This window comes from Macrosteles quadrilineatus, unplaced genomic scaffold (assembly GCF_028750875.1).
Source record: "Macrosteles quadrilineatus isolate MER2022 unplaced genomic scaffold, UCM_ALF_1.0 Scaffold_3__2_contigs__length_128488019, whole genome shotgun sequence".
Classification (NCBI taxonomy): domain Eukaryota; kingdom Metazoa; phylum Arthropoda; class Insecta; order Hemiptera; family Cicadellidae; genus Macrosteles; species Macrosteles quadrilineatus.
This window is the reverse complement of record NW_026542596.1, coordinates 27,141,061-27,156,168: the sequence shown is the minus strand read 5'-3', so window position 1 is coordinate 27,156,168 and position 15,108 is coordinate 27,141,061. Positions and strand designations below refer to the sequence as shown.

The window sequence follows — 15,108 nt, the reverse complement described above, 5'->3', positions numbered from 1 at the left end:
GTGAGTCACTACACTATATAAAGTTAACTTTATATTTAATAATTAACCATATATGACCTTAGTTTCGTTGTTCTTTAACTATTATTTTTAGTTTTTTTCGTTTTATCAGAATTTATAATACAATCTGTTTATCTATATATTAATTTGAAACTGTTTTTCTTTGTCACAGCTATTTTGATAGAACGGCTGGGCGTAGAAACTCGGTAGAGGTGTCTAAAGAAAGGTCTTGGTCTGTAGATGAGCCATCAAAAGAGAAACATGGTGAATTCCCTTGGGGCTCTGCCCCCGTGGCCTTTAAATTCCCATCCCATGTTATTCTTATGGAGGAAAACGGGGTTTTTATCACAGCTAATTTGAGAGAACGGCTGGGCATAGAAACCTGGTAGGGGTCTCTAAAGAAAGGTCTTGGTCTTTAGATGAGCCATCAAAAGAGAAAAGAGATATCCCTTGGGGCTCTACCCCAGAAGCCTTTAAAGTTGCCTCTTCAGATTTGTTTACATTACGACCATATGCATAATTCTACACTACTTTTTATTGCAACAGCTGTTAATATTTAAATTGTGATTTATTGAATTTGTCAAAATGAAGTGCAGTATTTGCAATGGATTTTTCTGATTTTAAAATTGATTTTCTTCTGCATCGTGTCATGTTTTGCAATATAATGTTCTATTACCAAATCAGTAGAAAATCCTAATATCACAGTAATTTTAAAATTATTTCTTAAGGAGTTACCTAACTTAAACTTATATCTATTGTATGGGTTGGTTTCTGCCTTTTTTTACCACTTCTTGGAGATTGTACGTAGGTATTCTTTGGCATATTGCATCTGTAGACGAAACTTGAGTTCGTGTAATTATTACAATGGAAAAGAGCGAGAAATCTTGGACAATTTGATATAGGCTAAAAATAAAACTGAATTAACACTGTGCTACATTTCTTGAGCAATCATTTAAATAGGTAACCGATTTGCAAACAATGGAAACATAGAAAAAGTCATAGAACACAACCAAGTAAAAAAAAATAGAAATAATGTTTTTTTTTACACTAAAAACACTAAAAAAACAAGATCAACTTTTTGAAAAAATATATCTTTTTATTTATTCAAATTTTATTATTATTATTCAAATTATTATTTATATAAACCCTTTATTCAAAGCTCTTCCCTTTTCTTCTACAATCTGTGATGTGAGAGAACATTTTTTTCTGATACAAGGCGCCAAATTTCACCACCTGACCTTGTGAAGTGTGAAGTGTTTTGTAGTGTGATTAACAACATAACCTAACAACCTTTACTACTTCACTAGTTCACTTCCCTTCCCCAATTTGTTTTGTTGTTGGTTGTCGTCAATACATCAATTTCACATTTTCATTAGCATTAACAATCTTCGTTCTTTGACAGTATTTTACCAGATTAGGCTATTTCACTTAAATTGTAGCCTAATGACGAATGACGATAGAAGAAATCAATGAGTGTTGAGTGTTGAAGAAGGAGTAGTATTGAGTGTGATAGCAGTTGTTACATTTGCAGGAATTTACAATTTAAAGTCCACATGACATGGATATTATAATTATCTTAGCCTAATTTGTTTCTTATTTCGAAAAATAACTTACCCAAAATGTCAAAAGTAAGTATGCTGATTATATTTTTACAGGCAGACAGTAGGCCTATTTGACACAACTCTGTAAGGCCCCGGCCACACGGGGCGGATGAACCGCTTCCTGTTGGGTTTTCCCAGTATCAGTACTCTATTAAAACATAAGTTAGTTCAGTTCACTCTTTTTAGTCATGGGCGAAACACTTAGGCCTATGTTAGTTTGTGCATTAAAAGCGTGTGGTGAACTGGAACGTTAACATAAATCATTAGGTCCATCCCTTCATAACGGAAAAACAATTTTTTGTGTTCCAAACCTTTTACGAGCACATGCGAAACCATAGTTCGGAGTTCATATGTATCAAACATTGTTTGAACACCACACAACCGGTAAAAAATACATAAAACAAACTCAAAAACCACTGGAAATGTCCAAAGAATATCTCCAATAAGCGCGGCTGCCGCGCGGTCGAACCGTATCGTGTGGCCACTCTCATAAGACTACGTGTGTCATCCCCTCCAACGTGGCTTAACTTCGCGCGGTCGGGGGACGACATGTTGTGGCTCGACCGCACATGCGGCTAAACTTCGCCTCGTGTGGCCACTCTCATTTGATTCAATGTGTTGTCGAAGCCCTTAACTTCGCGCGGTTAAACCGCATCGTGTGGCCGGGGCCTTAGCGTTCAGCTAGCCTAGGCCTAGGGTAGCTGTTAATTCATGATACTAATTCTTGAAAAAATTCAAGTTAAAGTTCAACAACTGGGGTAGGGCCTGGGTACAGTTTCTTAACTGGGCTATGCTAATATCGATTTATACTATCGATTCGATTAGTAAACCTAGGGTTGCCATCCCCGGATTTCCCCGGAGATTACCTGATTTTGACGTTCAAACTTTAGCTCCGGGGGATTTCTGCAAAAAGTGAGAAATCTCTTTTTTACTCTCTATTAAATACATTGTATAACGGAACTTTTGGAATAAATTAAATGTTTGTGTTCGCAAATATTGTTATGCGATGACTGAAAAATGTAACTCTTGTACTCTCAATTAAATTGTATTTCATTACTTAGTTTTACTTTGCCCAGTAATGTCCTTAGTTAATCATCTGTTTCATTGCTCCCATTCCTTCAAATTGCGTCTGCTGGCCAGTCCGAAGTTATCCATGTTCTGTTCACTACCAGTGCCAAACCGAGTCTAGCAGACAGAGAGTGTTTTGTTTACGTTATTCGTTATTTTTAGTAAGATGTGAAAAGCTAGATGCAAATTTTATGCTGTCCTCGCGTACCATATTTGAATATTTTGATATTGTAGCACGAATATTGAACAGAAACGGTATGGATTAGTAAACATAAACAAATTACATCACTGGCCCGAATGTCAATAGGTCTACTAATAGCTGTAACAACTGGTTGGCGTAGCCTAGTTAAGAAACTGTAACTTAAACTTACATAACAACTGTACCATATTTGCTTATAATGGCTGCACTTTACTTAACGTTCTACACTCGTTCGAATGAAAAATATCGATATATCGATCGATATGTTTATTCGAATGAGTATAGGACGTAAAGTAAAGTGCAGCCTCTTATACATATAAATGAATTTGTTCTACAGTAGGCCTATATTGTCTGTTGGGGCCTGGACTAGCCTATATTTGGTTGAGATAGCTTATTCAGTTTATGAATGACAAACCTAATGGCTAAATGCCATTTTTAGGAAATTTACCGTCTCTAAACTTAGTAAAAACTTATGTTTACTTCATTGTAGCTGTTAGCCTCCGGATTGCCAAATAATATCAAAATACCCCCGCAAACATGCAGACTAAGCAAATTTCCATTTGCCTCATTGGATTTACACTAAAAAATATATCCTTAAAAATATCACATTTATTCCCTATTTAAATAGGTAGCATTAGTTTAAAGAGTAGAGTACCTAGGTTTGCTGAAACAGTGGAGGGTAAAAAAGTGTTTTTTTTTTTTTTTAATGCTTAGTTTAGTATGAAATAAATGTTTTTCCAAATTCGGTAAAAATTTGTTCATAAATAAGAAAACTACAACAGTTTATTTTTAAAACTTATTCTCCACAAGAATAAGATGGAAATTTTAAATTTACAATTTTTGTAATTTTCTCCGTAACTATTAGGTGCATAACAACGCTTAAAGATAATAAATTATTTGTTTTTTTTAGCTCTACAAGATGGTTTGGAAAGAAATTGCAAAATTGTATGTTTTTAGTGTCAAAAATGGGAAAACCAATATTTACCCCATAAAACCCCCCATACACCACCGTTTCCATAGTCCAATCATGCTGGTTTGCAAACTCTTTTGAGTACCTAAATGTAGGTTTACACGTTTGTACCAAGTTTCATCAAATTCGGATAGTTTCTGCTTGAGTTATCATGCTAACAGACACTTGTATATATGAATTAGAACAGATGGTTTTTGTTCTCTAGCGTCCTCAAAACGAAAATTAAATCGGTCCCGGGTCCAGGTCTTACTATGAGTACTACGGTAATAGCTTATTCCCTATAAGTTATGGGAAATTTGCTAAAAGGTTTAAATAGGCCTACCTGCTATTTAGCAGTCCATCAAATTGCAGTCTCAACTAGGCTAAGTGTTTCGACTCCTAGGCCACAGGTACAGTACAAGGCCAATCATCAGGCAGTACAAAGACTTCTTCTTTCTTAACATGAAGAGCGTTATATTTAACAAATGAAAATATAAATTTACACACGACACATACACGGATACGCAACATTTACGGATGCCTAACTGATCAGTTATGTCAACAGACTTAGGCATGAGCATCGATGGTAACATCGACGTCAACCATCGATGTAGGTACCGATCATCGTTGCGAAAACATCAATGTTTTTGGGACTAAAACATTGATGGTTTTCGATGTTATTTCAGTTTTTCGCCTGCTTTTATACTTTCCAATAATGGAAAACATTGGTATCTCAATACTTAGCCAAAAACATTGATGTTTGACAAAAATATTGATGTAACAAAAACATTGGTAACCTACCATCGATGTAAAAAACATTGAACATAGAAAAACATCGATGTTTCGAAAACACCTACTATCGATGTTCAACAGACGACGCTAACCCAGCGTAGTTTAACCATGCATCCGGCAACCGACTATTGACTAGTCATTTGAGCATCCATTTTTTTAAACTGCTAACGTTTCAACAGAAAACATCACTGTATTAAGTTAGATATTGCTTTAGGCTATATCATTTTACACATAGGAGATTCCAACATTTATTTTGATATACCGGTATTGTTTGTTTGGTTACTGTTAAATGATTTCGAAAGCCGAGAATAAAAATGTAGAATGATGCAACTGCGTGTTTCGCGCGGTGTGACGTAATATTCATGCATATTTTACATACAAATGAGGCCTAATAATAAATATTACTTTTTCATGTAAAGAACCATTTTCTAAAAGTATTGTATCAATCTATATACCTATCTTGCATTTCCAATTAAAAAACCTTACGTATTTTGCCCAAGTCTATGTTAGTTTGGACAAATTTTACAGGCCCATTTTCTTTTATTTTGTTCTTACAAGTATTATAGTTTTACAAAATTTTTTTGGGATATATTGGTTTGAATTTCCTCCTTGTAATGTCCTGAAAAATAAAATATTTAATAGTATATACTTTTGTATGGTAGAACACAATTTATACAGCTCTAATGTAGGTAACCTAACTTATGTACGTACAGTAAAAAATACCACGTTTTCAAACACACTAAAAAGTATAAAATAATTTATAAATATGTGGAGAGAATAAATACTTAAATACTTAGAATAAATACAAAAAAGTGGGGCGCATGCAATAGCTAATTTACGATTTTCTTCGCCTATTGAACTATTAGCTATATATCTGGCCAGAGGGTAAAATTCCGGGGGTAAAAATCCGGCCCGTACACTCTAGGTTTTTATAATTTGATGTGTTCTGATTATATTCACAACCTTGAAAATATACGTTTAATTCCGCGTCTAATCCATCGAACTGATGTCGCGAAACTCAAAAGTTTTCGGCCGGAATTTTACGCCCTTGTTTGTGACGTCACGTTTGCCAAGGGGGTAAAATTCCAGGGGGATAAAAATCCGCTACCCCATTTCGTCCACTGCCAGAAAAAAAGGAAAAATCGATTACCGGGTAACTTACAGGAATACAACCAGTAAATATAACTTAAAATCAACTTTTGTCCTTTAAGAGCAGCCCTGGTTCTAAGAGTAGAATATGTCCCCCCAGCCACTTGTTAATGGAGGATTTGAGTCTGTGCTCTTGTCAATTTGTGCAAAGCAGTTTAGTCTTCTCATGACTGCTAAATGAGGAGGAAGATGGAATGGAACTAAATGTTATATGTCATGGAAATAAATATGCTAAATGGAATGGAAGGTCTCTTTTGTCTTTTTTCTCTCTGATTTACGATCCTTAGTAAACTTTCAGAGATAATACTTAAATGAAGAATTGTTAACGGATATTGCTTTGCTCCATTTATGAATAATCAAAGTTGATCTAAGAAAAAACTGAGTACCGTAAGCTATCTATAGAAATAACTTAATGCTCATTCTTTTATCTATCAAACTTAATTGAATGACTCATAAAATGTTTAAGATAATTGGGCCGAACTTGATAAATCTTCAGTACGTACCTTACCTAGCAATAATAAAAACTTTAAATTATTTTTTTAGGATATACGCTCATTTTTTACGGTGAAGAACTCAAAAACTAGTCTTAAAAATAATGACCAATCAATAAAGTCCAATCACAAGACTGGACAAAAGAAGCGGCCCATCATAATTGATTCAGATGAAGATGAAAAAAGTCCAGTCAAGAATAAACGCAGCAAACCACTAGTTGAAGGTAAGATTTTTAGCAGGAAATAGTTATTTGTGCAACTAGTGAGAAAAGTGAGCAATTGACTCACTCGAGAGAAATCCTTACTCACGAGTCGTAGGCGAGTGAGGAATGGTTTCTCGAGTGAGGCAATTGTACTTTGAACTCGAGTTGCACATTATACTTTTCCTACAGTTACCATAAAACAAATAAATTTGTGAAGAAACATAACCTATTTTTTACACAGAAGTGAACTTTAACATAACATTTAATGCGAAGTGACAAATACAACAGTACAACAGCTGACCAGCTGATTTACAGCCAGTGCTGCCAACGTATTTCGCGCGCATACGACGTTGACTGCATGTTACGCGCTCACTATTTCGTGCCTTCACGATGCAAATCTGGAGTGAGGCAAAGTTTAATTAGAGTGAGACAATGTTAACATTGTCTCACTGATGAGCGAATTGGCCACTTTGCTTTCTCAAATCAGTGAGAGAACATGTACATTGTTAGGTAACTGTAGGAAAAATGTATTGTCACCCTAAAGCTATTCTCATGTATAGCTAAACATATGCCTAAACATATGCACAACATATGCCTAAATGCTGTTCCGCTTCATAAGTTTTAGTTTGATGGTTCAAAACCAGAACCAGGTCCCCTTGATCATTAGGTTTTTTGTGGCAGTAAATGATTCTGGTTAAAGGAACATATAATTTTAGTTAGTAACCAAGCTATACAGATAATTTATTTCATTTTACAGTCACTTTGCATCGATATTCGGCTTAAAGAATGAATTTATATTATAAATTGTACATTGCTGTCTATGAATTGATTGAATGAGTGATTAAACCTGTCGTTAGTTTCATTTGTCAACTATTTTTATTTTAAAAATGATTTTGGTTTGTAGGTATAAAGTTTCACAATTATTTATCTTTGTAGTACAATATCAATGTGTAGAAAACTTCAACCTACTTATATTTCAACTTTGAATGAAGCTTTGGATTAAAGGCTGGAGCGCATAGCATAAAGTGGTATTGTCGAATCTGTGTATAATACACTATGGTACTAATTTTTATTACTAGGCCTAATTTAAGTTAATTTTACTATTATTTGACTGATTTACAAGGTTTCTGCAAATGTAACTGATCTTGGGGTTTTCATTTATTCATAGCAGTTTTATATTACCCACCTGATAATTAATCTTACTTATTGAACGTATTTAGAAACTAAATCATACGTAAAATTTATTGTTGCAGATAAGAAACAAAATAATCAGAAGAAACAAGAAGTTCCTGCCACTAAATCTAAGTATTTTGAGTGTCAACATGATTTCAAGGATCTTTTTGGTAGTGCTCCGGTAAAAAGAGATAATTCAAGAAAAATAATCAAGGTAAAACTTGTAGATTGTACGGTATATAAATGTAAAGATTGTATCAGTATTTCATGATGTGTGGGAGAGATGAAGGAAAGGCTCCCAACAACACTGAGAATTACACCACTGAACTATTTTAATGAATCCTACAGAGATTAATTGTTTTGATGTCTGTACCAAGCAACAATGACGGGTACAGGGTTCTTATGCATTCCACTTGCTACTTTAATTGAACTGATCTATAAGTTTAACCCTAGCGCTGGCAAACGCCGGATATACGGCGCGAACGGCCGCGGCTGAAATGGCGACGGCGCCAATGCCGGTGTTACGGTAGGCCTATAAGTAATTTTTTTTTTTTTTTTTTTTTAGTTTTGTTAACTTTTTTGGGCTACTGTTGTAATAAATAAGTAAAATAATACAAACCAGAGTACCCTGGAATTATATATTATATAAGGTGTACGGTTTTGAATATGACCTGGGTTGGATGATTATTTGGTACTAGCGCGGGGGTACGATCGACATAGTAATAGGGCTATCAAACAAAATACACAAAATAAGCTAAATAAACTATATATTTTTGGAATCAGCACAAAATTTACCACAACTTTACTATTTACCTTATGATGCTAAGTCTTACATGCACTTAGCTATACGACGGAATATAAAAACATTTTATAAAAAAATTAATAATAGGCCTACCCACAATTTGGAAAAACTACAAAATTTTTTTTTTGTGGTAACCATGTAAATCACCTATATTATTGTTCTTTGTCTTATTCTGAACAAAATGATATATAACAATACATAGTTATGTTGCTATTTCTAATTTTTATGATGGTTTAAAAATGATATTACATAATCAATAATATCCCCATGCCAGTACAGCGTTACACTATTGCCAGCTCTAGGGTTAATAGAAGATATTTTTGACAATGTGGCTAGAACTACATGTTGTTCCCATGTAAAAAATATTTAAATGAAAGAAAATATGTTTTTCAATTTGTTGCTAGTTTTAACACAAAATTATAAGTAATTGATTGAATTCCAAAAGCGACCAACAGCACTGATTTAATTTGCTGATTTTGGTTGAATACGCTGACTTAACCAAACCAACTTGAAAAGACTACTAGCCTATTATTGTAAACTAGTTAAAGCATATTTTTATGTCACTTTGTATAATACCATTAAAATAAACTAAGGAAAAATATAATTTTTGGCTGCAGCACCCTTTATGAGTGGCTAATTCAACTTTGACATTATTTAATACAAATTTGCTACAGCTGGTCTGTACGTATGAGATATATACTTTTTTGCCTGTCCAAATGACATCGATTTTATCCAGCATCCCCAAAGTCCCCGAGGAGACGAAATATTGTGTGTTCAGTGTTTCTTATGTTATTCTATGGCCTACACCTACTCTTCTTCAAGATAATTGGGAGTAAAGCTATCCATGCTGTCAATTATAGCTTGAAAACCATTAATTTTCTTTGATAGCAGGTTACTTAATTGTATTTAGAGATTAAATATATAAGACCTACTAAAGTATTTGAACTAGTGTTATTTGATACTTTCATATTTTTAGAGGGTTATTACTAAAGAGCCTCAAGAATTCCACATTGATGAAGACTTTGAAGCAGAGTTAGCCAAGTTGGATGATATCTGGAGTGAAGAAATTTGTAAAGAAGGAGATAAGAAAGTTGATGCAAAACAACAACATGTAAACACATTTAACGAGTCTCCAAAGAAAAGGGATGTAGTGGAGGTAAGCAGTAGAAGTGTAAGTTTATTTTGTAGTGATGGTAGTTTTGATTCATCTTGTTTGAGGCTATTGGCATGAATTACTTAGGACCAAAGAATTAAGATTTTGAATGTTTTAGTTCAATTCACTTGTCAAATTTTCTGATTGTCTTTTATTCATTAAAAAAATCTTGTCTTCAAATTCAAAAACTCTTGACATTCATGTGCAAATTACGATGGTGTTAAAACCAAGGGGAGTTCACTAACTTTTTAATTTATGGACGTGTCTATTCTATTTGTTATCTCAGCAATAGACACTAATTTATTGTCAATCATTGCTGAAATGCTGAATTTTTTAAGGCAAGATTTTGGCCATTCAAAGTTTTTATAAAATGTAAGGTAAGATAAGAACAGTGCTTTATTTTACAAGTTAGTTTACAATCTTACAATTTGTATCCATACGGACAAAAGACCATGGTCGTCTGACCGTCTGTCAGGTTGGCAAAGTTCACTTCCACTAATTTACAACACTGCACTTGTACAACACATAAAGAACATAATAGTTCAAACTTACTAAAAAAACTAATATCTGATTAAGTACTTAGGCCTATATCATTAATTTTTTCTACTTCAGAGAATTTTTTAAGCTATTGCCTAAGCTGGCCTGTTATAAAATGTATTTTAAGTCAATAATTATAACTGAGAGAGGATTTTGTTTAGTTTTATGTTTTTACTAGCAGAGTACCCATCCTTTGTATGGGTTTGGCGTATAAGTATAAAATGCTTATTGCAGTTATACTTGGCTTTGCGTTTCTACCATAGCCATAATGTTCTACCACTGCACGTAAACAATAGAAAAAATAAAGTTCTCATTGTATATCACAGCTTTTTTTTCAAATTAGCTGTTGTCATAAATGAAAAAAAATAGCCCTGCACGCTGTTTGTAAACTGTATACTTTTTTTATGCTATTTAATGATAGAACCAACTTGTGTAGTTGAAACAGCTGACAAAGTTAAGAATGTGTCTATATGTTGTTAATCGGGAATGTGAGCTATTACCATACCATATTTCAGCCCAATCCGACCAGTAGTTAGTGCGTGATTGAACTTCAAACACACACACTTATAATCACATTTATAATATAAGTAAGATAACTAACTGATCAATAAAAAAAAATCATTACTTCCACCATCCAATGTCTTAGCATCATACTAATCACTAAATATCGTTAACACTTTTTATTTTCCTAACAGACACAAAATGGCATCATAAAATCTCCTCGTAAAAGAAAAGCAGCCATAGACCATTATCTATCACCTGAGAAAAAAATTAGGCCTACACCAGATGATAATAATGAATGTGTTAAAGCTACTAAGCAAGATGACCATAAAAAAGAATCTCCGATAAAGAATTTGATGTCCAAATATTCATCACCTACAAAGAGTCCTACTAGAAAGTCACCACGTAAAGAAAAGACACCAGATAAATCGCCATACAAAAAACTGTCCATTACCAAAATCGGAAGCGAAACAGCAAAAGATGAAAAGTCAACTAAAATAGGCCTATTGAACTTAAAGAACTCAAATGCCAAACAAGACACGACACAATCTGAAATACCAAGTATATCACAGAATAAATTATCACCTAAGACGAATGATTATGTAAAATTAGGTGAGAAAATTGAACAGAAAAATATTTCTAGAAAAGAGACAGTTGATAGAACGGATAACGAAAGCATAGGTTCGAGTGTTAAGGTTGAAGCAACGTCAACTTTATCATCAGGTCCAAGTAATTTGTGGGTCGAAAGATACAAACCTACTGCGACAAAACAGATAATAGGTCAACATGGGGAGAAAAGTTGTGTCAATAAATTGATCCATTGGTTGAACAACTGGGAAAAGAACCAATCAGGAACCAAGAAACTCGTCAAGCCAAGTAAGTATTAAGTATTGACCAGCCCAAAGAATGTAGTATGATGTAGTATTTAGTACAGTAGACTCCCTCTTATCCGGACACCTTTTAACCGGACTACACTCGGCGGAAATTACATCTCTTTTTCATCTCACCGGACAATTTTTATCAGCACATCGGTTTAACTGGACTAGATAGGTAGGACAGGGGCTGTACTGAAACGACTGTTCTCGTGGGAAAGATTTGAGACCAGTGATTACGTGTCTAAATACAATGCTCTCCTAAATTGAAGTCAAATATTTGGATTACATAACGAGTTTTTGGAGACGTCGGTTTAACCGGAAAAACCGTTATCCGGACTGGCCTTGGTCCCGAGTAGTCCGGATAAGAGAGAGTCTACTGTATGTTTAAAATAGTTAAAACTTTAAATGAGATAACTAAACCATGCTGAGATTCTACTCTCACCGTTTGCCATTTCAGAATTATTGGTATAGTTCGGCCGCTTAGAAAGCGACCTCCTCCAGCATTGGTTTAGCATTAGCGTGCAGGTCGTTTTCTAAGCGGCCGAACTATAGTACTATCGATTCTCCAACATGTAGTAGTAAAACATGTCTCACTCTGCTTACACTAACAAAACTTCTCATCATTTGCTATGTCAAAAAAAAATTATAAAACAGTTGAAGCAATATTTCCATGTAAAGAACTAATACTTGAATAAAAACACCTTCGCAAAGTTTTTTAAAAATTTTTAATTTTTAAATTTTTTTTAAAAATCTTGTCTCAAAAAAATCTCTACCAAAATATAATCTTGTCCCGTAGAACGAGATTTAAAATTTCCCAAAATTTAGAGATCCCTCCATCCCCACTGCATAGTTAATATTCAAATGAGAGATACTTTGCAAAACCTCATTAACTCATTGTCAATTGTTGTTGTTACCAGGTCCATGGGCCAAGAATGATGATGGAGCGTTCTTCAAAGCTGCCTTGCTCTCCGGACCACCTGGTGTTGGTAATGTTTTTTTTTCTTTTACCTGCATGACTGTACTTATCACTATCATATTGATTTAAATTATTTATTTAAGAATATAGGCCTATTACTTCATTTGGGCTAGGCCTACCCCTAGAACCAGCCACACTCAAATTTCTTCCCCAGAGTGCTCAGAAGGAGCCGAGAAAAAACCAGGGGTCAATACGCAGTTCATGTTTTTGACTAATCAATTTATGAAATTTAATTGAAGGCTCAGAGTTCTAGAAGCGCTCAGGAACCCCTGCAGACGCTCAGTTGGAGCTGTAAAACACCCACCTTCGTTTAAGTGTTTTAGGAAAACGTTGCTTAACTTTTAGACATACTCTGTAGGGCAGACGAGTATTCTATCTTATCCAATGCGTTACAACTACTCGTATTAAACTCCTAAGTTATTTGGGGAAAGACGTTGGTAAGGAATGTACAAATGGTAATTTACTAATCAGAATATAATATAAAAAATTCCTACAGAGCATACGGAGCCTAATTAATATATCTCTATGAAGAATTAAGCGTGATACGGATAAAATAAATTTAATACTATTATTCGTAATTAATTGTTTAAATCTGAACACTCCCAAGGCTTGATTCTATCACCCGCAAATAACGGGGTTCAGAACTCAGACGATAAACCTCGGGGTATTAAAAAGACGAATTAACTAAAATAAATAAGCGCAATAATTATTGGTTAAGCGAACGGGGTAATAGTAATTTTGTACCTAATTGATTAAAATCAAACTGAACGATAGCCACCGCTAGTCACGGTAGTTGGGAACTGGTGGGTCTAGAACAAGCCTGAAATCTATGTTGTAAAATTTAAATATTTAAAATTGAATTTTGGAACAAAAATACGTGGATTAAGGGAAAAATGATCGTAAAACGTGAAAGTAAGATTAACTAATATAGCTAAGCTTCCGATGACCGGCAAGTAGATCGTAGACGTATCGTTAGTACTCAAAAGCGTAAGACGTAGTTAACTTTTCAGTATTCGACGAAAGAATGTTCCGTCTTGGAATTAAAATCCCTTATTCCAGTCCGGTTGAGGCCTACACGCTCTAGCGACAAACTTAGGTACTACTAGACAACAGCTGATCAAAATTTCACTTGTTGAGCCAGTCTAGTTTTCTTCTGTCTTCTGTGAACTAAGACCAGTTGTCGGCGTTAACTATTGGTAAAATCTTTTGGTTTGACTTTACTTGATGATTTGGAGTGCTATTATCAATAACAATGTCGTGTGATTGTGTGTTTATACTTCACTATGAATAAAACTAGGCCTATGTTCTTTGGCCCATAGCCGCAAACTATGGCCAACATCTTGACCTAAGAGTAGCCTGTTGTGGCTGAAAACTGGTAAGTTGTGGTGTTTGTTTTGATCCCCCTTAAAATTTAGTACCTTACACCCGTCCGTGACTAAGCTTCAGAAACAATCCTTAAACATATAGCAAAGGCCTTAGGTGCAACTATTATGTCAGGACTGGTGTTAAAGAGGTTACACAGATTAAATAAAATTCTTTAAGTTCTAAAACTTTTCTGGTAATTTAGGTCCTGTGAAAGTTTAAAATTATATTTTTTCTATTTACCAACAATTGTTCTATCATCATCTTTATTTTCAGGCAAAACCACATCAGCCCATCTTGTCTGCAAAGAGCTTGGATTCGACATTGTGGAGTTCAACGCATCCGATACAAGATCAAAGAGGTTGCTGCATGAAGAGGTCTCAGAGTTGTTGTCCACAAAATCACTCTCACCGTTTTTCACTGGTGAGAACTTAGATACTCAACCTGATCCGGGGTTCTTGCTGGAGTTGTGGATTGTTCAGTTACCCATAGCTAAGGTTTTTACCAGAGTTCTAAAAATTTTTATTTTGAAATTTATCCACGAGACAGTAAATATCATTTGCCTTTTTTTGTTATCTTTTTATCTTCAATTCATCTATTCTAACCTTTTCACCTCTTCATGGCCTTACTTAAAGGTGTCTGTAGAATACACTAGAGTCTCCATAATTCAACGTTCCGTGTCATGGCTGTCCCTGTCTATATTCATATTCAGAAGTCAGAAGATAAGCACCGAGCTTTACTCTGCAGGTACCAGCACACTTTCTGATTTGTTAAGCACATCATACCATACTCCTCCCTCATACATGTATACCTCGCTACCACTGGCCTCTCTGTGCAAAATGGGGTTTTTACTTGGTTGATTATTTATGTGATTTGTGATTAAAACTTTCAAAATTTATTATTTTCAGTGAAAGAAAGACTTTATCCTAGATACTAGAGGTCGTCCAGTGGTTGAAAAAAACTCGACCAAAGATATGTAATGTACAGACTTCTGTATGGTGAGTTGGTGGCTCAATCGGTAGCGTCGCGGACTTCGGGCCCAAGGCAGTAGTGTCGTGGGTTCAGATCCTGGTCACTGCCACTAACTTTTATCAGTACAGTTCACCTTTGTACTGTACCGGCTCACCCCTTGCTTTGCTGGATACGTTCCACGCACAGATCTGTAGTCTATGTGGACGGGCAAATGCAAGGTTAAAAGAGGCCGCCAACCTCTTAAAGGAATGAAGGAATGTATATCCCCCCCCGGTAAATAAAACATGTGATTGGAATTTCTTCCTTTT

The 15,108-nt window shown here is 34.8% G+C and overlaps 1 protein-coding gene across 1 annotated transcript in view; it reads left to right on the top strand.

Annotated features, from left to right (window-relative positions):
* Positions 1-1,293: 1,293 nt before the first annotated feature.
* The window catches only part of LOC128990325 (replication factor C subunit 1), a 28,168-nt gene continuing 14,353 nt past the window's right edge, over positions 1,294-15,108 (top strand). The window contains exons 1-7 of the mRNA XM_054412656.1: positions 1,294-1,625; positions 6,299-6,470; positions 7,703-7,836; positions 9,401-9,580; positions 10,810-11,491; positions 12,408-12,476; positions 14,105-14,251. Coding sequence (XP_054268631.1) covers positions 1,617-1,625; positions 6,299-6,470; positions 7,703-7,836; positions 9,401-9,580; positions 10,810-11,491; positions 12,408-12,476; positions 14,105-14,251 — 1,393 coding nt within the window. The 5' untranslated portion in view covers positions 1,294-1,616. The remainder of the gene's footprint in view (positions 1,626-6,298; positions 6,471-7,702; positions 7,837-9,400; positions 9,581-10,809; positions 11,492-12,407; positions 12,477-14,104; positions 14,252-15,108) is intronic.